Source organism: Ictalurus punctatus, chromosome 7 (genome assembly GCF_001660625.3).
Source record: "Ictalurus punctatus breed USDA103 chromosome 7, Coco_2.0, whole genome shotgun sequence".
Classification (NCBI taxonomy): Eukaryota; Metazoa; Chordata; class Actinopteri; order Siluriformes; family Ictaluridae; genus Ictalurus; species Ictalurus punctatus.
Window position 1 is genome coordinate 11,616,294 of NC_030422.2, and position 24,169 is coordinate 11,640,462.

The following is a 24,169-nucleotide window of genomic DNA, read 5'->3' on the forward strand; positions in this document are numbered from 1 at the left end:
TCTTATTTATCTCAGACCACCGCACACAGCTGTTATGTTAAAGAACGACACGTACTTTTTATCCGTTTATAGTCTCGTTTAACGCTAGTTCCTCTTCTCACTTACGTTATAGCAGCTATAAACGGTCACTCTGTCACCAGCCTCCCCTTCATTCCTCCGTCCCGAAAACTTAAAGTTACAAAGCGCTGATGCTGGAGACTCCTTCCATAAACGTTACAGAAATCAGACAATTTCAGTGTACCCGTGATTTATTTAAACTGGTTTATTTGGAGCGTCGGCTGTGTAAGCCCCCACAAATGAGCGGTTACTATAGACAAAGAAAGAAAGACGACGGAAGGAGAGAGAGATAAAGAATAGCAAGGAAGTGAGGGAAAAAGATGGATCCCAAGAAAGCAAAAACAGAGGAAAAAGAAAGACGAGTTAAGCAAGACAGAAAGAAAGAAAAAGAAAGTGAGCAAAAAAGATGGAAACCAGGAAAGCAAGAGAAAGAAAAAAGAGAAAGAAAGAGAAAGAAAAAAGTAAAACAGGAAAGAAAGCAAAAGAAAAAAGTAAGTAAAAAAAGATGGAACAAAATGAAAGAGAGGAAAAAAAAAAAGAAGTATGCAAAAAAAGAAAAACAGTAAGAAAGGAAAGGTGAGAAAGGCAGAGAAAAAAAGCAAGAAAGCACGCAATAAAAAAGACAGATGCAAAAAAAAGTGAAAAATAAGAAGAAATAATATTTAATAAAGAAAAAAAGGACAAAAGCGAGAGGGAAAAAAAATGAAATGATCAAAGGGAGAACGCATTTTTTAATCTGTTCACGAACGAGCTGTTACTATGGAAACGATAACACATCAGAACGAGCGCCTTAATATAAACCTGTGCTACTGTCAGAGCTGCTGTTGTAGAGAATTAATCAACACCTTCTGGCCAATCAGAGCGCAAAATTCAACAGCGCTGTGGTGTGAAACTTTCTTGTCCGTGGTAACGATCACACACACATCCCGCCTGAAAAATATCTTACATTTACGGAAAGTTTATCCACCAGGACGGCCTTCTTTTCAAGCTCTGAAACATGCAAAGCACTTGTGTGTGTGGCTGCCTACTTTATCCAAGATTAAAGCTCATGTTCAGACTTCACTGTGCTCTCACCTCTACCTCACTTCCTGTCTGTCTAAAACAGAGATACGTGTGAGACGAGGCGCGTGTGAGCGTACCTGAGACGTCTCCAGGTGAGGGAGCCGTGCGGCCGATGTTGGTCAGCAGGTGATCAATGTTGGGAACAGGCTGAGACTGAACCGTACTCTCCTGCTCCACTGATGTCTAAAATGAATACAGAAAACCAAAATTAACACACAAAACCATTTAGATTTTGTCCTCTGACAGGTGCGTTAATAAAACCCACAGGTTACACCCCCGATACTCACTACAGGTTCCTCATCTCCATCTTCTGAGAAGAACCAGTCGTACTGTGAGGGAAAGAAGATGAGTGTTTACCATCAACTGGCACTGAACTGATAAAGAATTAAAGAAAGGAACATAAGAACTGAAAAAAAGATTCAAAGAAAAGTTCGGCTTTTAATACAATAATTCCGGACATTCTCGTCACCAAATTGGTCACCCTTGGCCTCCCCCGCCTCACGTGTGCCTGGATAAAGGACTCTCTCACCAACCGGTCCCAGACAGTGAGACTCTGACCCCACCTCTCCTCCACTCGCACGTTGAGCACAGGTTCTCCACAGGGCTGTGTGTTGAGCCCCCTCCTGTACTGTCTCTACACAGATGACTGTAGACCAGTCTACAACAATAATCTTATCATCAAGTTTGCTGACGACACCACAGTGGTCGGACTTATCTCAAAAGGAGAGGAGGCAGCCTACAGAGAACTTGGCAGCCTGGTGTTCAAAGAACAATCTGACTCTAAACACCAAGAAAACCAAGGAACTTATTGCAGACTTCAGAAAACACAACACGGAGCTGGCCCCCCTCTTCATTAATGGTGAGTGTGTGGAGAGGGTCCACACCTTCCGGTTTCTTGGCGTCCTCTGCAAACATCTCCTGGACGGACAACATCACAGCGGTTATCAAGTAGGCTCAAATGCGGCTACACTTCCTGAGGGTTCTCAGGAAGTACAATCTGGACTCCAATCTGCTGCTGATCTTATACCGCTCGTCCGTCGAGAGCCTGCTGACATACTGTATCACGGTGTGGTACGGTAGCTGCACCGCAGCAGACAGGGAGAGGCTTCAGAGGGTAGTAAGAGCAGCACAGAAGATCATTGGCTGCCCTCTCCCCTCCCTGATGGATATTTACACTTCCTGTTGCCTCAGCAGAGGAAAAACCATCATTAAGGACAGTTCTCACCCTGGCTTTGATCTGTTCAATCTGTTGCCCTCAGGGAGACGTTACAGGTGCATCAAAACAAGGACTAGTAGATTTAGGAATAGTCTCTTCCCGAAAGCTATTACCATGATAAACAAACACATGTACTGAGTCCACAGCATATGTATATAGTGTCTCAAAACTGTGCATTTCATAGTACCTCCCCCATCCACCCCAATATCTACCTTGCATATCTATCTTGCATATCTTGTTTATTTATTTTGTTTATTTATCTTGTTTATTTATCTGTGTATTATCTGTTTATTCTTCTTGTGTATTGAATGTACATGTTTGCACGGAGCAAAAAGGAGTGGCTCTTAATTTCATTGTACATATGTATAGTGACAATAAAAAGGCATTCATTCATTCATTCAAAACTATACGGGAAGAAAGAAATGAAAGGATTAAAGAAAGACGCGAGGTGACAAAGACAAAAATTAAAGAGGGATTGAAAAGAAAGGATGGAAAATTAAAGAAAAATTCTTAAAGAAAAAGAATGGTTGAAAAAGAAAGAAAGAAAAAGATTAATTATTTTTCAACAATTTCTTTAAAGAAAGAAAGTGCACACACACACACACACACACACCTGCTGAATGAGCGTCTCCACGATCTTGTACTGATCAGGCATGTGAGTGACCATATGGGTCATGTTGTCCTCCGAGCTTCTGACTAGCGTCGGGCCAAACACGATGGCCAGGTTACGTGGCTCCATCTGACCAAACACAAACAAAAACTGATCCATCAGTCCACTCATGTTTTAACAATGAGATCTGAAGAAAATAATAATAATAATAATAATAATAATTTATCCCGTCTGATAAAAATCTACATTATTTTCACAACTCAGTTATTTTTGGAATTTTGAGAGAAAAAAGAAAGAAACTCCAAGAAAGAGAGGGAAGAAGAAAGGGGAAGAGAGAGAACAAGAAGGAAAGCAAGAAAGAAAAACACAAGAGAAAGAGAAAAAGAATAAGCATGAAAAAAAGAAAGAAAAATAAAAGTAGTATTCTTTGGGAGAAGGGAAAAAAAGAAAATCAAAGTTACAACTTTAGAAAGATAAAGAGGGACAGAGAGAGAAAAAAAAGAAAAAGAAAGAATTCCAAGTATAATTATTATTACTCCACCCCCCCTTCTTATTTTATTTTTTTTTTAAAAATCTAACAAACGTTATGACTCGTTGTGGTGTTTTCTTTAGTTTTTTTTCCCCCTTCTCTTTTTGATTATCAATTAAAGCATACTTTAAGCTGTGCAGTCATTCTGCCGCCCAAAATAAAATAAATTAATTCAAAGCTTTTTTTTTCCCTACCAAGAATCCAACTATGAGTGTTAGAGATAAAGACATAAACAAACAAACAAAAACTAAATGTTAGTTAAATTACCCAGCCTAACACCAAATTTAAGCTATTTTTGTGAAACAGAAAGACATTTGTGGCAAGTTTTAATGCAATTTTTACATTGTTTCCTTTCAGAATAAATACAGAAAGAAAAGGCAGCTCTGGAACAACCTGGTCAAAGTGATTTTCTTTTTCCTAACTGTGTCTAATAAACGTGTGTGTGTGTTCTAACCCTTCCCTGTCTTTAGCCATGAGCAGTGAGTTTCAGTACCTTGTTTTTCTCACAATTCTCAGAGACAGTCTTCAGATGGCCAGACAGGAACTTCAGGGTTTCATAATGATGCTCAGGAAGCTCATGGATCTGAGAGAGAGAGAGAGAGATGAGCGGTTCTATCCGCCTGTAGAACGTTAATGTTTAGAGTATATCAGCAGCTCACCAGTCTCTTCAGCGTTTTTAATCGCTCCACACCATCCTCCGTTCGATTAGCTTCGATAAAATCAGAATACTTCTCTGTGAACACGACAGAAATATCACAATTACACCCTGAATCGGGTTTAGTTAGAGCGTCATGAACAACCATGTCCTCTAGAGGGAGCTGCATTCTCTGAAAAATCATCTATAAAACATCATTATTAATTAATTAATTAATTTCCATAACTCGCTAATTAAAACAGCAAGCTGGATGTGAATATTTGTCCATTTGTGTTAGGTCAACAGCCCCTAGCTAACATCCACGGGGTCTCTCAAAAAGATTTAAGTGTAAAATTAACCAAATTAACAAGATCTTGTTGCCTATAATCTAAAAACATGTCGAATTTCAGGATTTCAGAACATTCAGCAGATTTACAGGTCATTTAATTTATTAATAACCACTTTTTTTATTTATTATTCCCCACATTATTTTCTGCTGTTTCCTGTACACTAGGTTTTTTTCCTTTTAAAGCTGTATGTTAAATAAGACTATTATGATTATAAAAGAAATATGAGAAGAGTGTTTACCGTTAGTAAACAAAGGGTCTGGGAGCTTCCTGAAGAACGACTTGAGTAAACTGGAGATGACGTTTAGATCCCGCCATTTCTGTAGGCAAGAGAGGGAGGGAGAGAGAGAGAGAGAGAGAGAGAGAGAATGAAAACCCTTTTATACTTTAGAGGCTACAGAGGTTATATGACCGAAACGTGACATTCGTGGTCGCTCACGTCGTCGTGGAGGTCGATGTCGGTCAGGCCCTTAGTGTCCAGCTCTTCCTGCATGCTGGAGATGGCTGCGTTGTTCCCGGGGACTCTGTAGATCCCTGTGTACTCCAACCCCCTCTCCTCCACCAGCTTACAGCACACCTCCACTATCAGAGGCACAAACTGCGAGCGCGCACACACACAAATGTGTTTTAAAATAACCGACGGAAATGATTGATTGCTAACATCGCAAAAAAATCTCTGGAGTGTAGAGGAGAAGAAAAAATCTATCAATAACAAGTTAGCTTAGCCCACCAGGCTCAAGTCTAATTTGCATAAAAATCAAAACCTTTTTTTGCAAACTAGTCCAAGGATATGAAGAACGTCTTCACAAAATGATTCTGAAATTTGTAAACAACTTGGCCACCACATGACAAATCGGTCACGGTGGGGCGGAGCTTGGTTTACTTGAACAGGATTGGTTAAATGGATTGCACTGAAACATTGAGACATGAAAAGGCACGATTCTGAGGATACGCCAGCCAATCAGCTTTCAGCAGGGGTTTCACGGGGTTATAATATTAGTGTTCTTTGTGCTTTGGCCCCTTAACTGCTGCTTGCAGGTACATTTATTATTATTAACGAATAAGTCCATGACCTTGTGTGGTTGTGTAACAGTAGTGTTGTTGACATGTAGCAGCAGTGTTGGTGTGTATTGTCCTCACCCTGTTGTTGTGTGCAGGAGGACAGTTGTCCAGTCGCACTCCAAACATCACGCCCACTGTGGGCTTCTTCTCCTGCTGCTTTTTCTTCAGCCCCGGGATCCCTCTCTTCCAGGCAGCTTTGTCCCGCGGTGGACTCGAGTCATCTGGGATACAAAGCGTACTTCTTATTTCTTATATTAAACACCAATAAAGCATTAAAAAACGACTTTATATTCAAGTCAGGTATCTATCTTTATTATTTCAGAATCCTTTCACTAAAACGAACACAAAAAAATCATTTAAGCTCTTTCTATAAACTTTTGAATGAAACAAGAATAAGTACGATAGTTAAGGAAGCACTGAAATTTTAAAACACTGCCAGTGAAATTATGGCCAACTTATATATTTCTGTTTTAGAAATTTATTTAATTCTACTTGCTCTAACAAACTAACAGTAATTGTTAATGTGTGTGTGTGGGGGCGGGGTATTTGTTTTCTATTTACAACCTTAGTAGTTTTTTAAAACAAGTTCCAGCCAACAGTATAAACAAAAACAGATTTTACGTTTAAATATATTGTAATATGCACTAATAGTTTTTTTGGTAAGTTAATAAATGAAAAAAAAAGGGAATTGGTTTTGGGTCACACGGTATACCTTTGCTGCTCCTGTCTTGCTCGTTCCTGGGAGAGTGTGTGCTCTGACTCTTCCCCGCCGTGACCCCCAGCAGTGTGTGTTTGATGCTCAGAGACTGTCGCAAGGCTTTGGGTGAAGGTTCAGTCTTACTCGTAGGAGCACTGCAATACACACACACACACACACAAATAAATACACATTTCGTATCAACAGACAAAGCCAGAGTAATCACATATTAGATATATTATATATATATACATACACACACACACGTACATGCAGATCATACAGTGCTGTGAAAAAGTATTTTCCAGGTTTTTTACTGATTTCTTCTGTTTTTGAGTATATCGCATACTAAATTGTTTCAGAAATTAAAATAAAGTCCAAGATAAAATAAAGGCAACCTGAGTAAACACAAAATACAGTTTTTAAATGATAATGCTATTTATTGAAGATGTAAAAAATGTATCCAATACCAACTGAGCCGGTGTCAAAAAGTATTTGCGCCCATAGTTGCTAATTCATAATGGGGTTAGCTGGACTAGATGCAACCAGGCCTGATTACTGCCAACCCTGTTCAATCAAATCAACATTTAAATAGAACTTTTTCATCAGCATGAAGTTGATTAAAAGGTCTTACCCAGTAACAGACTATGCCCAAGTTGAAAGAGATTCCAGAAATGATGAGGAAGAAGGTGATTGAAATACATGAGTCTGGGAAGGGTTACAAAGCTATTTCAAGGGCTCTGGGACTCCAAAGAACCACAGTGAGAGCCATTATCTCCAAAGGAAAAACTCTGCACAGTAGTGAACCTTCACAGAAGTGGCTGACCTTCCAAAATTCAAGAGCACAGCAACGACTCATCCAGCAAGTCACAAAAGAGCCAAGGACAATATCAAAAGGACCTACAGGCCTCTCTTGCATCAATAAAGGTCACTGTTCATGACTCCACTATCAGAAAGACACTGGGTTAAAATGGCTTCCATGGAAGAGTGGCGAGGTGAAAACCACTGATAACCCAGAAAAACATTATGTCTCGTCTGAATTTCGCCAAAACATACCTTGATGATCCTCAAACCTTTTGGGAGAATGTTCTGTGGACTGATGAGTTGAAAGTGGACCTGTTTGGTAAACAGGGGCCCCGTTACATCTGGTGTAAACCAAACAGAATTCCACAAAAAGAACATCACAACTACGGTCAAGCATGGTGGTGGAAGTGTGATGGTGTGGGGATGCTTTGCCGCTTCACGGCCTGGGAAACTTGCAGTAACTGAGGGAAACATGAATTCTGCTCTCTACCAGAAAATCCTAAAGGAGAATGTCCTTTCAGTCCATAAACTGAAACTCAAGCGCAACTGGATTTATGCAGCAAGACAACGATCCAAAGTGTAGGAGTAAATCCTAGTCCTAGAAGTAAGTGAAAGACAGATCTCCAGTTATTAGAAGCGTTTTGTTGCAGTTATTGCTGCTAAAGGTGGCACAACCAGATTTTAAATTTAAGGGGGCAGTTAGTTTTTCACACAGGTGACAGGTGTTGGATTTGTTTCAATAAATAAATAAATAAATACATACATACTATTGTGTGTTTACTCATGTTGCCTTTGTTGTATTTCATTTGAAGATCTAAAACTATTTAGGGTGAGGTGTACATAACAGAAGAAATCAAATACCTTTTCACAGCACTGTATAATGTGTGAAGCTTGGCGGCAGCATCACGTTGAATGTTACACCTGGTTGCTTCTCTGATTAATATACTTATAAAATACCTGTGCACAGCACAGTATCACCTTTACCAAAAATAACAATTAAACTCGCAAAACTAGCGAAGCCTCACCTCATAGAGATGTACTCTTTGATCTTCCTGCTGATCAGGTCAGTGCTCGTCACACCGGCGTTCTGCACAAGAAACAAAAGAGGATGCGTTTCGTTTTCCTCTCAAGCTACACACAACACACACACACCTGATAAGGATAATAACCAACATGTAGTGGGGGGGGGGGGGGGGGGGTTCACAACAAAAGGCCAACATTGAACACCTTCAGCAAACACACCCTTACTGACCTTTACTCAGATTATTGTGTAAGAGTGAAAACACTGCGTGTGTGGTGCTGTTAGAGTAAAATAATCAGAAACGAGTCCTGAAGTGTTTTATTCCTCTTACACCACAACTATTCATCAAAGATTTAAATTTATTTTCTGTGTTTATACATCATATATTTTACGGATTTATAGTTACACTTTTCTCTTTCTCCAAGTTAAGGGGGGGGGGGGGGGGGCACACACACATCCACCATACAGGCCCCTGCTGCTGCTATAGAAACACCAAAGTATTAGAACGTTTTCCTATAACAGCACGACACACAGTGTTTTAAATTCAGAAGAAAACATGCCAGCCAATCAGAATCACGCAGCGATGATGCACACACTCGCGTACCTCGTCATTGCTGTTCTCCTGAATGGCTCGTATCCAGGACAGCATGTCGTCGCGACTCTCGGCCTGGAACAGGTACTCGCAGTCGGACGTGGTGAGCCGGAAGACGTTTTTGCGCTTGGTGTCGCTGTAGGAGATGTCGATCAGGCAGGCTTTGATGCTCACCTGCTGCGGCTCGTCGTCGAGCTGCGAGTGCAAGTGAGCCTCCTTCCTGTCCTTATAGAGGAAGACGGAGTGGCCTCGCAACACTGCGTACATCTGCTTCCACACCCGCATTCCTCCACCCACACGCTACACAGAGCATAACGTTAGCATAAATGTTACCCATCATGGATAAAAATAAACCACTCCTGCCTGATGCAGTTAACTAGAAGTGAAAGCGTATCCGGGTTATCACGCTTACTTTGCTCTTATCCGTGTTGAGCTGTCGGAAATGCAGCCAGCCCTCCTTAAAGTAATCGGTGAAGATGTCCGAGCTGGAGTCTCTCCTGGAACTGGAGTCGTCTGACAATTTATGTCCATCGAGAACCTGCGTTATTAAAAAGAAAGAACAAAACCCCCACAACACTATTGCAGTTATTGCACAAAATGTTACTATAACCAAGCGCCCAAAATCCCACCATAACCAATCACATCGCAGTTCCCTCCCCAAATGACTTCCTAACCGTTTACATCGCATTTCCCTCTCAAAATGACGCCGTAACCAATCACATCGCATTTCCTTCCCCAAAAGACGCCACAACTGATCACATCGCATTTCCCTCTACACACGACGCCATAACCAATCATGTCCTCCTTTTTAAAAAATAAAAATATCAGGAATCATTAAGGTGAATGCATCCACAGCGACAGAGGTATAAGAAGCATTTTTTTTAACAAAAACTTTTAAACAGCTGATCCATCAGCTAATAATGTGTAACTAATACCTCACCTTCCTGAACACCTTCAGACTGGGCTTACTGGAACGCCTGGAAAGACGAGAGCAGAAAAAGCAGTCTTTAATATTCACCTTCTTTAAACATATTCATACATTTCTAATCTAAATATACAAATACGCATTATATACATAAAAGTGAGGACTTACCGTCGCCCTTCCTCCCTGTACGTGTCTAAACCTTCATCATATGATTTGGAGCGTTCCGTTTTGGTTCCACTTTGTTCCAGAATAGCACTTCTGAGCGATTCTGTACACACACACACACACACACACACAGGTTGTAAAACAGTGGCTGGTGTATAGAGCAGTGTAGAGAGGCTGAGAGGGCGTGTCTCTCACCCTGGTCGTGAGACAGCTGTCTGCGCATCTGAGGGCTGGGTGTGTGGGAGCTGGGTGAGTCGGCCTCTGCGCTCTGAGCCGTGGACATCACAGCCAATGCTGAGATGTGACTGGCCTCCTGGTCCAAACTCGGACTTGCTGGCTCATCTGGAAAAACATAAATAAATAAACAAATAACATTAAAAGTGCAAGGGTTACATGATTAACAAGGAGAGAGAGAGAGAGAGAGAGAGAGAGAAAGAGAAATGGATAGAGAGAACAGATGGATAAAAAGTATTAAAAAGTTAGACAAGTCCATAAACAGAGATGGAGAGAGAGAGACAGACGCTGACAGGCAGACAGAGATAGAAAGATAGACAAACAGATGAAGACAGAGAGAGAGATACAGGAAAAGAAAAGATAGAGACACACAGACAGAAACAAAGATAGATAAATAAATAGATAGACAAATTTAGGTAGCACCTCAACTTAGATAGAAAGAGAGAAACAAAGATAGACAGAGTGAGATGCGGAAAGAGAGAGAGACAGAAACAGACAGAGACACAGGCAGACAGAAAGAAACAGAGAGAGACAGACAGACAGACAGACAGATTGATAAGATATGTTCAGAGAGTGAGAAATACAGGGAAAGAAAGATAGGGACAGAGAGAGAGACTGAAACAAAGATATAAAAAGATGGATAGATCAATCGCTCTAGGTAGCATTTCAACTTAGATAGACGGAGTGAAAGAGAAACAGAGAAAAACAGATGTATACATATAGAGATGCATATTATTATTATTATTATTGTTATTATTATTAGTGTATGTATTAGGAATAAAGCTCAGTGCTGAATGCTCAGTTCTGAGTGGACAGACGGCTACACTTTGTCGAAACGCCTCCACACCTCTCCGGATTAGTCACTTTGGATCTGGAGATGTGAAACTGGCAGGAACAATAAATAAATAAATAAACAAAAACAATCCTGCCACAGTCCTCTGATTTATCTCTGAAGCATCCAGGAGAAGAAGAGTACAGAGTTATAAACAGAAATCTTTAATCTGGGCTTTAAAAAGATAAATTTGACTAAAGAACAATTATATAATTTATTGCTTGAGCCAAAACTCGGCCAAATTTCTGAGACACACGGTGTGCCATTTTATTTATTTCCTCAAATTTTCAAACGTCTCAAAAACTAGTTATGTAAGAAAATCCGATAACACCTCAGAGACTGGCTGTATTTATTTTTTTGTTTTGTGTGTGCATGTTATGAATACAATTTGGTTTAAACGTCAGTTCCAGATGTTCAGGATCGACTGCCACATTGCTTTCATGAGTCCGCTGTGAAACTTTTCTCGAAACAAGGACAGTTTTATCCGACATGGTTCCCCCCCCCCCCCATGTCCTGTTTTTCAGAGAGCTAAAAAACTTGAGGTCCTAAGTCTAAAAAAGCCCAGAGTAGAAAGCTGCTCTGTGCCGCGGGGCTTCAGCAGCTAAAATTAAATCCCATGCCCCAGTTCCAATCGCGGCCGGAGAGGAGTGAGGCCTGGAAAAAAAAACACCGCAGAACTCGACGGTGCCACCTGCTGACCCGGGATAACGCTGCTGCGCTTCCTGACGAGAAACTTTGACATAGTCACGCGTCACGCTTTCTTCATCATCATCGACACACATAGTAACATCACCATACTTTACCCGTCCTGAACTTTCAAAGAAATAAGTTCTATAATACCGATATTGTGATGATTTATGTGACAATAGATTTTTCTGAGATGCCACGGACATTGTGAACTCTTAATGATTAAATATAACATTTAATTTACAAATAACCAGCGGATTGGAAGGAGCTGATTCTATGTTTTGTGTTTTCTTCTTTTCAGTAAAAAAAATTAACGAATGAACCATTTTTATATATAAAAAAAATTGGATAAATGGATTTTTTTTTAAAACGCAAATGATCACAATTTATTGATTGGAAACCTACATGTGGCGTATCGCAGAGATGAAGTTGGAATATTCTTTAAGATAATTTTTATTTAGTTGGTTTGTTAGTTTTTTTATTCTAAGACGATTTAGAAAGTTAAGAAACTTAACAGTCTTTGCTTCAAAAAATTTGTAACAAGTGGCAAATTCTGTGCAACAAAAATCGTAATAAGATTCTCGCTTGCGTTTACTTCAGAAGCGTTTCGTGTTTATCGGTAAGAGCTACGCTGCAAATTTCTATTTATACAGATTTTTTTTTTTACTGAATATGTTCTGATGTCGTATTTTAACGAGGACACTCGCAGCATAATTTTTCACATTTATATATTAGTGATGTTAAGTATAATAAAATAAGTGAAGGTGTGGTCTCGGGCAGGTCTGCACAAACCGCTAAGAGAAACCCAGACACACAACCTTACTATTTTTATCCTCCTGATGCACTGATGCAACGCTCGCCGCCTGTCAGAAAAATCAACCGCAGAACTCCTCAGTCACAGAGAACGAGCGTACGCCGCACTGCGGTTGTGTCGTATCCGTAGCGTGTGGCTTCCATCAGACGGAAATAACAACCGGACGGTGACGGATTTTCTGCGCAGGGCCGATAACACCGGCGTGACTTTTAAAGACGATAAGATTTCACCGTATTGCGATATCGTGACGTAGAGGGTTTCACAGGGCGACCTGCATTTGTACCGCATTTTGTATAACATTTATTGGGGACAAATTTTGACCATCGCAGCCGTCCACGTCCACATCGATTTATTATTTACAAAGTGAGCCAAAGTCAGGGAAAGGGAACAAAACAAAACAAAACAAACCCCCAGAAGCTGTATTCATGTCACAACATCAAGAGTTTTTGCTTTCCTCTGAGATTGAAAATCACTTAAAAAGGTGCGATAGTTGTTTTGTTTCTTTCCTTTTTCATGCTCGTACAGATAACCTGTACGATATGTAGAACGTGATAAAAGAAACAGTGGTTTAAGGCAGCGGTTCTTAACCTATTTGCGAGTGCAACCAACTTTTAAGAAGGTCAAAGTTTTGCAACTCCGCTTTTAGCTGCAAGTGAATCTATTCGCACAGTATTTGTTCTGGAATATTCCGGATGAACACGACTAATCAAGGAAATACTTCAGAGTATACATCTGAGAAATACTTCTGAGTATACTTCTGAATATACCCCAAGTTTCAAGAGAATGGCTCAGCTTCTCAGCCATATCCCATATGTTTTTTTGGTGGGTTTTTTTTTTTGTTTTTTTTTTAAAAAGTCTGGCATGTTGTTAGTGTCCGATAATATCGTCTGTGATCTCTGTCTCCTGGCTGGACTGATAGCTAAATAATTAAAAGCACTACATAAAAAGAAATCCATGAAAACCATCATTAAACCCAGTGAGGGCCATCAGGCAGCAGAGTGGTTATTGATTTAAAAACAACAGACAGTAATGAACTCGTTACAGCTCCAGTTACACGCCGTCGATGTGTATTAATACAGCCAATCAATTACAACCGACTCTTTAGTTGCACCGAAATCTGAAAGTGCTCTCCTGACACGCGGCCCAAGCCGGACAAACTCAGGACATGGAGCTCTGCAGGTTTATTCAGGAATAAAGCACCGGCTCTAATACGTTCTCATTTCTATGGAAACATCTCATTCACAAAAATCTCAGATCTCAGAATTCGCAGCAAATATGGAAAAATTACATTTCATCATCAAGATATTAGAGACCTAGATGAGCGTGGCAATGCTTCTATTTTATGTTTAAAAAAAATCTGCAATTAAACAAACAATTTTAAATATTCACTAGAAAATATAAAATGTTCAAAAACACTTAAAAATATAACACATATCTGGGTAGTATGTGTGTGACAGTATAACGTGATGTAAACTTCTCCAAGACTGCCTTTTCCAATTATCGACTCAATCCTGGCAATTACTCTTACACAAATCTCACACACATACTTCCTGAGCTTGTTGCTATGGCGACGGAGTCGGCGACACTTACCGATGAAGGGGATGGAGTCGAGCGATTCGTTCAAGTTAGCAGAGCCGAACAGGGAGTCCTGATGCTCCTGCGCCTGGATGTAGGAAGGATGGCGCAGCGGTGTGCTTTTACCTCCAGTGGGTTTTTCTCGCATCACTACACCTTCCACTGGACTGCACCCGTTCACCGGTAATCCCTTGAGGTCCCGCGGGTGGACCCTCTGCCCCGGGGCTCCGGGTTGCGACTGCCTCTGAGGTGTAGGCACCGAGCAAGAGGTTGACCTTTGACTCGAAGAGGATTCTTTGACTGGCTCTGGACTTTGCATAGTCTCAGCACGAGTCCTAGACTGTAGGCTAGCCACTGAAACTGCCACATGATTACTTAACAGTCTTTGGTCTTTACACAGCTGCGCCTCTTTGGGCTGGTTTTTGCCGACGCGCGAGATCCTGTCAGAAGAAACTGCAGGAGGCGGGATGTCCGTTCTACAGCTCAGCTGATGTGGACCGGATCTGCCCCGGACGTTGTTTCCGTAGGAATGCGGATAGATCACCGGTCTCTGGGGAACGGGTTGCCGATTGGGACGAGGTCCTTGCTCGGTCCTGCCATAACCTCTCAGATCGACAGGCCAAAGAGCCATTTCGCCATGCTCGACGTAGTCCGTGGAATGGAAACGAGCGTTCCGGATGATCCCATCTGACGAGACGCTCCGAGGAGGCCAGTCTTGCGCTCGTGACATTCTTTCAGCCCCAGTCATCCGATCCTGGGAGGCACTGCGAGGCGGAAGCATAGGGGGTCCTTGAAACGACCGGTCATGCGACATACTCCTGCGTCGGATTTTATTGCCCCAAGTGGCTTTTTGCGCAAAGTTTGAAGAGGTCTGGGAAGCGGCAGCACGCAAACTGTCCAGGCGCTCCTGAATCGTCCGACTGTATGTGTGGAGGCCTTTGTGGTCGATGTATTCCCTATAAGTCTGATACGTCCGCCAGTCGATGTTCTGATGGGAAGCCGAAGACGCGCTGGAAGAAGACGGATGATAACGAGGCGGTGGAACGGCGAACGAATCTCCATGGTAACCTGGAGAATACAGGTCAGGCTTGCACGGGTGAACATATGACCTTGTTCTCATCAGCATCGGATCGGGACCCGTGTGACTGTACTCTCCAGGAACCACGTGACTCATGTGGACGTCCGCCGGCACCACCACTGTCCGGACACTTTCATTGCATACGCACACCGCCGTTTGAGTCTTCGGGATCCTAGGTGGAGGCGAAGGGGGTACAGGTATCTCCACGCGGTATCCCAAATCAGACTGCAGCCCCCCCGAGGCTGTGATTTCCGTCGCCTCGGCCATCCCAAGGGGTTTACAGTCTACTCGTGGGTAGCATATGGGAGGCGGCTTCGGGATGTGGCGAGCGTTTCCGCTGTAAGCGTGATGACTTTTAAGGTAGGCATCCTGCGAGTACGCCTGCGGGGGAAAGACAGACTCGTGTCAGAAAGAAAGGTGCAGGTTCTACCCTTAATAAGGACGCGTGGATGATATGGCTCGTGTGTGGGAGTCCGACAGGTCAGGAGACACGATCTAGAAGTGTAAACGATATCCTGCACAGACGTTAAACGCAAATCGAGACTTGGTAACAGGGGAAAAAGGGGTTAAAAAGAAAAACAAAAGGAGTGAACCATCAATGCATGCGTTATCTACTCATCTTGGTGTACAAACAGGTAGCCACTTCCCTTTAACGGCAACCACAATTCCACAAGCACTAACGCGTCCAAAACGCACAAACCAGCACGCCAAAACAAAACATCAGCCAGATTAAGTATTATTTTAGTGCTCTTTTAAATTCTGAACCCACCTGTTGAGTCACCAGACGCGTCCGTAGAGAAACGGAGGACAGGGGGGAGCGGTTTCCGGCACTAGCCACCGCACTAAATCTGACCTCGGTAATCATAATCTTAGAAATCCTAAAATGCTAGAGGGTCCATCACGGTTTCTGATGACTCCTTGACACCTTCACTAACACCGACTACAAGAGGCAAGGCAAGACGACAACAGCGGACTTTCACCTGGCATACCTGTGGAGTCAGGTTACGCAGCGCCGAACTAACCGGTGGAGAACTTTGCCCCTCCCTTGACAAGTTCCAGAGGTTAAAGTTCTTCAGCAGAGAAAAGACTGGGACAGTGATGAATTAAAAAGGGCGAGGCATCGCAAACACTCCAGCTGGCTGGAAATCAAACAGGTGCACGCGTGCGACAGGCGAAACGTTTCGTAACAACCGGCTGCACGTGCAAGACATCTGGGAACCGGATCATGCGGGCACCACCACGACGACACACACACACACACAGTGTTCTCGAGCTTACCACACGAGCGATCTCCCGTGAAAGCTGCAGCCATTAGATTGCATCGGGAGTCACGAGGATGGGGTGGGAAAAAAGGAAAAGAGAGAGAGAGAGAGAGAGAGAGACAGAGAGGAAAAATATTAACGTGGTGTATTGAAGTTATTGCGTAACAATGTACGAGACGCTAAAAATAAGGCGATGCCACCTGCTTGCGCTCGCCATTTCGTGCTCCAAGGGGCGAACGCTTCTCCGTCTCTTTCCAATCGCTCCATTTTTCAGCCGCCAACACACACACACACTCTCGCGCACACACACCCTCTGCTCGGTCTTCTCTCTTATGCTCGCTCTCTTTCCTCCAAGAGCTACGACCGTTCACATGACCGAGGCTTGATTATACATTCTGTTCAGATGGCAGAGCTCTCCCCCTCCTCCCCTGCCTTCCTCTCTCTCTCTCTCTCTCTCTCTCTCCCCCACACACACGCACATCAATCATACACACACAACTATCTATCTACAACACACAGCGATCAGCTGTCCAAATCCAGTGTATTCTACAACACCTGCTGTCCGTTATGTAACATTTTCAAATGAATAACCATTCAGAGCACGAGGATTTAACACTGTGTGTGTGTGTGTGTGTGTGTGTGTGTGCGTGTGTGTGTGTGCATGCACGCGCATGAGTATGTGTAAGGGTTCCTCCACCTCCGTTCTCTCCATTGTCATCCTCAAGAGAGGAAAACGGTTTTAATCCTCCCGCTCTGTCTGGACAGGCCACATCATTGCCTTATTACACAGCCAAATGCTTTCCGCAATCCCTTACACGCACACGTACACACACAGCAAACAGATGTGCAGCAGAGAATGAGGAAAAAGGGTGGAGGGGGAATGTTTACAGCTTGTGCTTCTGAACGCTCATCTGAACTCACCTCAAAATCTGCTGATTTATTTTCTGACATTGTTTCTATAGTAACAGATTTAAAATGACACGTAACGGTTGCTCACGATACGATAATGTGTTTTGGGAGGGAAATATATTTTGGATATTTTCTTTTACATTTTATAACTGATCAATTCGGGGGAAAAGCCCACGATAAATGAAAAAATAAATATTGTTTTCGTCCAATGAAATACACTATATACGTATATAAATATATAAACATATTTGCCCCGCCGCAAAGAGGCGTGTCTTGCTCTATACGATTTATCACACTTTAAAATGAATGTAAACTAAATAGTAATGTTTTAATACATCAGAAAAAGCGTGCAAACTGGTTGTACAATTTGCATTTTAATGTTTTTTTCATATTAGCTATTAGTGGAATAGCAGCGTTAGCTATCTGAACGAGCTATGAATATGCCACACGCACTAACATTTGTTCGCTTTGCTGAGTCATGCCGAATTTGCATCTAGCTGAGAAAATTTCTGCTGAAATGTTGCTCTGTCACTCAAATTGCAGCTCCGTGTTGTGTGCGTATGTAGCATATCGTATAAAGAGTCGCCTGTCGCTTGCTGGAGTGAACGAAAGAAAATCCACTTTTTTCCATTTTTTCCTCAAGGAACATGTCAACTATTTGGTCCGTCAAAGATTAAAATACCTGCATATTCATATTCACAAAGCTTAACAGTACTACTACTTCCTGTTTATGATTACTACTTCCTGTTTACTACCTGACCCCCTTCTTTAAAGGACCTTTTTATAAGTAAACCTCTTTATTGTTCTGCTTTGTGCGCTGCTTAGGAGCAGAAAGAAGAGACTTCAATGTCCTCAACTTCCTGTCTGAATGTCAGTACAGGCAGGTAGGCATGCCTCCTAGCTTTGATTGGTTGAAATTTGGTGGTCCACATCATCTGGGATACCACAGAGAGGCACAACAAAAAAAAATTTATTTAAAAAAAAAAACCGCTCACCCAATTATCGGGAGATCGCGATTATGAATCCCGACTGGGCGTGCTCTCTGGGTGGGAGGGGCATACTGCCCTTTCATGTTAATCAGAGAGACACTAGCCAATCACGGGTGTCCGTGAGGTCGTGTACATGAAAGAGGGCAAATCGCACTCATCCGAATGAGATGCTGTCTTTATATGTCTCGGAGGAATACCAGATGGCAAATGTCCAAACTGGGAGAAAATGGAATTGACAGAATGACAACCAAAGTTTACTGTAATCTCTCATCCTCAGTGACGGGGAACCAGAGATGGAAATAATGAAAGGAAAAGAAATGCTGCTTGCGTCTATGACATGATCTAATCGGGACAGTGGTTGAGGCTCCAGCAGTGCTGCGGCAGAGCAGTGGCCTGGTTAGGAGGCCCAGAAACAGACATTAGATGAGGCAGGGATGGGAGAGACAGAAATGAAGAGCTGAAACAGGTCAGCAAAAAAAAAAAAAGGAAAAAAGGAGCTAAAATGAGTACAAATAAAAGGAGTTGCTGCTCAGACTGTACGCTCAAAAATAACGTGATGGCAGCTTGTTTATCTTGATGACCTGGCACTAATGTTAACAATGCGTTGCGTCCGACTGAAGGGAGGCGTGGCCTCGGTCAGCCCGACTCAAGGAGGCGTGGCCTCTGTCAGCCCGACTCAAGGAGGCGTGGCCTCTGTCAGCCCGACTCAAGGAGGCGTGGCCTCTGTCAGCCCGACTCAAGGAGGCGTGGCCTCTGTCAGCCCGACTCAAGGAGGCGTGGCCTCTGTCAGCCCGACTCAAGGAGGCGTGGCCTCTGTCAGCCCGACTCAAGGAGGCGTGGCCTCTGTCAGCCCGACTCAAGGAGGCGTGGCCTCTGTCAGCCCGACTCAAGGAGGCGTGGCCTCTGTCAGCCCGACTCAAGGAGGCGTGGCCCCTGTCAGTCCGACTCAAGGAGGCGTGGCCCCTGTCAGTCCGACTCAAGGAGGCGTGGCCCGTCAGTCCGACTCAAGGAGGCGTGGCCCGTCAGTCCGACTCAAGGAGGCGTGGCCCGTCAGTCCGACTCAAGGAGGCGTGGCCCGTCAGTCCGACTCAAGGAGGCGTGGCCCCTGTCAGTCCGACTCAAGGAGGCGTGGCCCCTGTCAGTCCGACTCAAGGAGGCGTGGCCCCTGTCAGTCCGACTCAAGGAGGCGTGGCCCCTGTCAGTCCGACTCAAGGAGGCGTGGCCCCTGTCAGTCCGACTCAAGGAGGCGTGGCCCCTGTCAGTCCGACTCAAGGAGGCGTGGCCCCTGTCAGTCCGACTCAAGGAGGCGTGGCCTCTGAGCAAACCGTAAGAAGAAGAGCTTTACCAGCTGTAGTATGTCCTCATCCTTGGGCATCACGCTAAGTTCCAGAAAGGTGTCACTGGAAACAAAATAAGCAAATAAAACAAATAAATGTCAGTGAATGAATTAATACATGAATTAATTAATTCAGCTACTGGTAGAGAGACTTTTTACCTGTTCTGGATCACTGCGATGACCTGAGAGTACGTTTTCCCAATGATGCTCTCTCCATTCACCTTCACGATGCGGTCTCCTGCAGACACACAGGAAAACAAGGAGACAGTAAACACACCTTATTCTTCAGTCCAGTTAACAAGCGTCGAGTCTTCTGCTAGGGAACAAAAGTAAAGGCACCTGTGCAGAGACCGGCTCCGTGTGCAGGCCCACCCTCTTTAACCTGCTTCACAAAGATGGTGTCCATGGGCTCCAGTCTGCTCCGGCTTCGTCCTAAACACACACAAACAAACAGTTCTCTGTCTCTCTGCTTGCTCATCTGAACATCCTGATCTTCACATCATCAATTCTAACTTTCATTTCCTATCAGACTTTTCCACCACAACTGATACTGTATGTCACGTAAAGTAAGCAGCATGTGAGGTCAGTCAAGCCCAGCAGGAGGCGCTACTGTATTAGCTGTAAAGCCATTGTGTAAAGAAAAAAAATTTAAAAATTAAAAATACATACATATATACATATACATATATATCTCACACTGATCATCAGGTCGTGTCTCTCTCTCCCTCTCACACACACACACACACAACTGTTAAAATAATAAATGTTCATAGTTTTTCCCCGCTGCAGCAGTGAAGGACACCAGAGAAAGGAATTCCCGCTCGCCCTTCCTGAGCCAAGTCGGCCCGAGGAAAGAGAGCGTTTAGGAAGAGAGAGAGCAGTACAGTACAGGCTTCTACCCGGACACAATGCAGATACAAGCATGAAAACCACCTCACTGACTGAATAAAAATGTATTACTTAAAAAATTTAAAATAAAAACAATACAATAACAGATTATTTAAAGTAAATATTAAAATTATAATAGAAGTTAAATAAAACAAAAATACCCGGAAAATAAATTTTTCAATTATTTTATCTGAATGAACTTGGTGTGAAGCTGTACTCTTACCTCGATGATCTCCGTCCTCATCCTGCGAACAGAAGAAAAAGATTAGAGACATGACGTCCGTCTTACTGAGACACGTTATCACTCATTTCATACACACTGTTCTTCTGCTACTTATTATTATTCTTTTTATTCGGATCTGCTTACTTACTTTTATTAACACAGAGAGAGAGAGAGAGAGAGAGAGAGCGAGAGAGATGAAGATTAACTCTGAAACAGAAAGACTTTACAAACTGATTAAACTCAGAGCAGAGTTAGTCATGCTATAGTGCAGTGTACACACACAGCTCAAGGAAATACGGGGGAGGGGGGGAGTACAGAGAGAAATCACATTAGAGAGAGAAAAAAAGGAAGAAAGGGAAACAGCAGCATGTAAGAAAATGTGATAAAGAAAGAAAGAAAGAGAAGCTTAGTGTAAGAAAATGTGAGAAAGAAAAAAAAAGAATGAAAGATAGGAAAGAAAAATGAAGGAAAGAACACCGTTTATGTGGTGCACTGCTGTACAAGTCGTTTTGAACAAGAAGTTACTATAGAAACTATACCGCCCAAGAACGAGAGCATTAATTACAAAACCTGTGACAGGATTAGAAAATGAATTAATGCCTTCTGACCAATCAGTATGCAGAACAGAGTCAAGATATTTAAGTTAACAGAGATATAGGTCATTAAATAAAACCAGCAGGTGAGATGTTTGTGTGACTTCTGGGTAAGGTATGGAGGGAGTGACATTAGTGAAAGTAGACAGAGAGCGAGAGAGAGAGAGAGAGAGAGAAAGAGAGAGAGGAGTACCTTGTAAGTGGAATGTACGGCAGATTCGGGCGGGTACACGATGAAGTGGCGCAGGGTGAAGCCGAAGCCCAGCGCTGTACGCCGTAAACGCACCGTCTTCGGCCCGGGCCACGAGAACCCCTCGTCCTCCGGCTGGAACATAGACGCAGGAGACTCCTTCTGCTCAAACACGTCCTACAACAAGGAAATTCAACAAAAACAAAATCATAAACATATTGAAATTCATTCAACATGCTCCATTCAACCGATTCCTCTGAAAGACTAATTCAACCAATTCTTTCAACAAATTCACTGGACGATTCATGAGACTGATTCACTCAACTGATTCTTTCAACAGATTGAATGGACAGATTTACTAGACAAATTCAATGAAATTATTCTTTCAACAGACTCATTGGACAGATTCACAAGACTAATTCCTTCAAATGATTCAGTCGCCTGATTCCTTAGTCAGATTCATTAAACAAATTCATTCATTCCACTGAATACTACTTCGAAAGATTCATTGGACAGATTCATTCAACTGATTCTTTCACCAGATTCATGAGACTCTATTCCAGAAGATTCACAAGACTGATTCATTCTACTGACTCCTTCAATAGATTCACTACAGATTCATTCAACAATTTCATTGAACTGATTGATTCAACAGATTCACTGGACAGATCCGTTCAACTGATTCATTCCAAAAGATTCACTCGACAGATTCATTCATTTGACTGATTCATTCGATGGCAACGCTCGCATGGCTAGCTCACTCCCGCTAGTCATTACAGCAATACTGGAGACTCCTTCCATAAACGGTAAATAAACACCTCCTTGTAAAAAAACTTCACTGTATTAACAATCAGCTGTTACTATAGAAACGATAACGCATCAGAACAAGCGCGTTAATCCTAAATTAATCTGCGCTACTGTCAGAGCTGCTGTTACAGAAAATTCATCAACACCTTCTGACCAATCAGAATGCAGTGGTGTAACAGGATGTTAATCAGTACATGAGCAAACATTTTACACACACAGAGGTCGGTGCATTTACATAGTATTTATAGCCTCACACCTCCTCAGCGTGCACTTTTTATTTCAAACTTAAACAATCTTTGCATCTCCACATTTTACACACAGCATTTAAACCGGACATTGCATTTTAAAAAACTAAACAAAATATCAAAATAGGAAGGAAAAATATATGAGTAATTCATGAGGAAGTAAGAAATCAAATCCACCTCAGGCCTTACGCTGTGTGTGTTTGCTATGCATGAGCACCATGCTGTCATCGGTCATGTAAACAGTCTGAAGAGAAGCATCTATTTCTCTCGCACACACACTCTCTCTCTCTCTCTCTCTCACACACACACACAAACATAACCAAGTTCCTCTTCATCAGAATCAGTCCATTTTTTTAATTGGTCTTCATATATTCTTTCTTTTCAAATTCTTTCCTTTTCTCTTTCTTACTTGCGTTCAATTTTTTTGCATTTAAATTCTTTATTTTCCTTCTTGTTTTCAAATTCGTTCTTTTTTCAAATTCTTTTTCTTTCCTTCTTTCATTATTTTCCTTTCCTTCCATCTTTTTTTTTTTTTTAATTCTCTCGTTTTCAAATTCTCTTTCTTTTCAAATTCTTTGTCTTTCTTCCCCCCTTCTGCTGTTTCACTCTACATTCTCCTTTTGCACCCTTTTTTTGAATTCACTTTCATCTCTGGAACATAAACACTTATAAACTAGAAAAATATTTCGCATAAACGCATCGATTTCGATTCATTTTCACTTTCTTTCGTTCTTTCATTTTATAAATTAGTAATTCTCTCATTTTTTCCTTAACTCTTTCTTAAGTTCATTCATTTTAATTCTCTTTCACTTTCCCCCCACTTCATTCTTTCTCTCTCTCACTCTTTCTTAAATCTTTCTGAATCCGAGCTCCTTGATGTTGTTCCGAATGTTAGTGAGTTCAGCCGAGGGTGAAGGAGATTAAGTGGCTTCTGTTGAAATGTTGCATACAAGTGTGTGTTGCTTTAGAAAACAGAACAAACAAATAAAAGAGAAAAAAAAACACACACAAAGCTTGGTTTTGGCAGGGGGAAAAAAAACAAAAAACAAAAAAATACAAACACCACACACTTCTTCAGTGCTCGAGGAGAAAATACAAAGTGGTGGTGTTTGTTACTGGAGTTCAAGGTGAAGGCGATGTGGAGAAATCTTTCTAATGGAGAAACGAGGTGAAGGCCTTCATTAGTTTGATATTCGTTATTCTTGCGTGTAACTTCGCAGCTTTGACGTAACGTTAACATATGGATTAACGCAAGAGACGCCGATATCAGCATATCAAAGCCATATAAACGCTTGGATACTTTGAGCCGTCCGCCGTATAAATATTACTATAGGAACCGTAACGTATTAGAACGAGCGCATGACAGGAAATTAACGGTCCTTCTGACCAACCAGATACAGAATGTGTTATAAAATAAAGATATAAAGTCACATTACTCTGAAATAACAATTAATAGCATTTTTTTTTCACCAATAATTCTTTTATATAACTTTCTCGTTAACTTGTATATCTTATACGGAATTGTAAAGTACGTCCGCGCAATGAAACGGTTTTCAACGTTAGCTACAGGTCTCGTCTTGTTTACGTAAAAGATTTTATTTTGCATGCTAGTTATTTGAATTCGATAGTGAGTAAATTAACACGAATAGATAATGAATGTTAAGCTCTAGAACAACATGAAGCATATCATGCAGTAGCGTTTGAGCCATGCCTGTCCACATCTCATCCCTATCGGCCCGGCTGACCTGTTCTCTTCAAGTGGAACTGCAACACATTTGGTCCATTC

General features: G+C 42.2%; 1 protein-coding gene across 9 annotated transcripts in view; it reads right to left on the reverse strand.

The window, feature by feature from the left end:
* The window catches only part of arhgap21b (Rho GTPase activating protein 21b), a 40,784-nt gene that overhangs the window by 6,428 nt on the left and 10,187 nt on the right, over positions 1 to 24,169 (reverse strand). For 6 of the 9 annotated variants that reach the window (XM_047156705.2, XM_047156704.2, XM_047156708.2 and 3 more), the window contains 22 exons: positions 21,335 to 21,508; positions 20,549 to 20,570; positions 19,777 to 19,869; positions 19,597 to 19,675; positions 19,447 to 19,501; positions 16,220 to 16,243; positions 13,879 to 15,322; positions 9,917 to 10,063; positions 9,725 to 9,824; positions 9,572 to 9,608; positions 9,044 to 9,169; positions 8,644 to 8,931; positions 8,044 to 8,105; positions 6,230 to 6,369; positions 5,596 to 5,738; positions 4,895 to 5,053; positions 4,697 to 4,775; positions 4,134 to 4,207; positions 3,968 to 4,057; positions 2,949 to 3,074; positions 1,407 to 1,448; positions 1,197 to 1,302 (listed from right to left, as the gene is read on the reverse strand). In XM_047156705.2, coding sequence (XP_047012661.1) covers positions 1,197 to 1,302; positions 1,407 to 1,448; positions 2,949 to 3,074; positions 3,968 to 4,057; positions 4,134 to 4,207; positions 4,697 to 4,775; positions 4,895 to 5,053; positions 5,596 to 5,738; positions 6,230 to 6,369; positions 8,044 to 8,105; positions 8,644 to 8,931; positions 9,044 to 9,169; positions 9,572 to 9,608; positions 9,725 to 9,824; positions 9,917 to 10,063; positions 13,879 to 15,322; positions 16,220 to 16,243; positions 19,447 to 19,501; positions 19,597 to 19,675; positions 19,777 to 19,869; positions 20,549 to 20,570; positions 21,335 to 21,508 — 3,610 coding nt within the window. Of the gene's footprint in view, positions 1 to 1,196; positions 1,303 to 1,406; positions 1,449 to 2,948; positions 3,075 to 3,967; positions 4,058 to 4,133; positions 4,208 to 4,696; positions 4,776 to 4,894; positions 5,054 to 5,595; positions 5,739 to 6,229; positions 6,370 to 8,043; positions 8,106 to 8,643; positions 8,932 to 9,043; positions 9,170 to 9,571; positions 9,609 to 9,724; positions 9,825 to 9,916; positions 10,064 to 13,878; positions 15,323 to 15,710; positions 16,189 to 16,219; positions 16,244 to 19,446; positions 19,502 to 19,596; positions 19,676 to 19,776; positions 19,870 to 20,548; positions 20,571 to 21,334; positions 21,509 to 24,169 lie in introns of those variants that run through there. The other 3 variants (XM_017472040.3, XM_017472039.3, XM_017472042.3) reach the window with 2 other exon arrangements.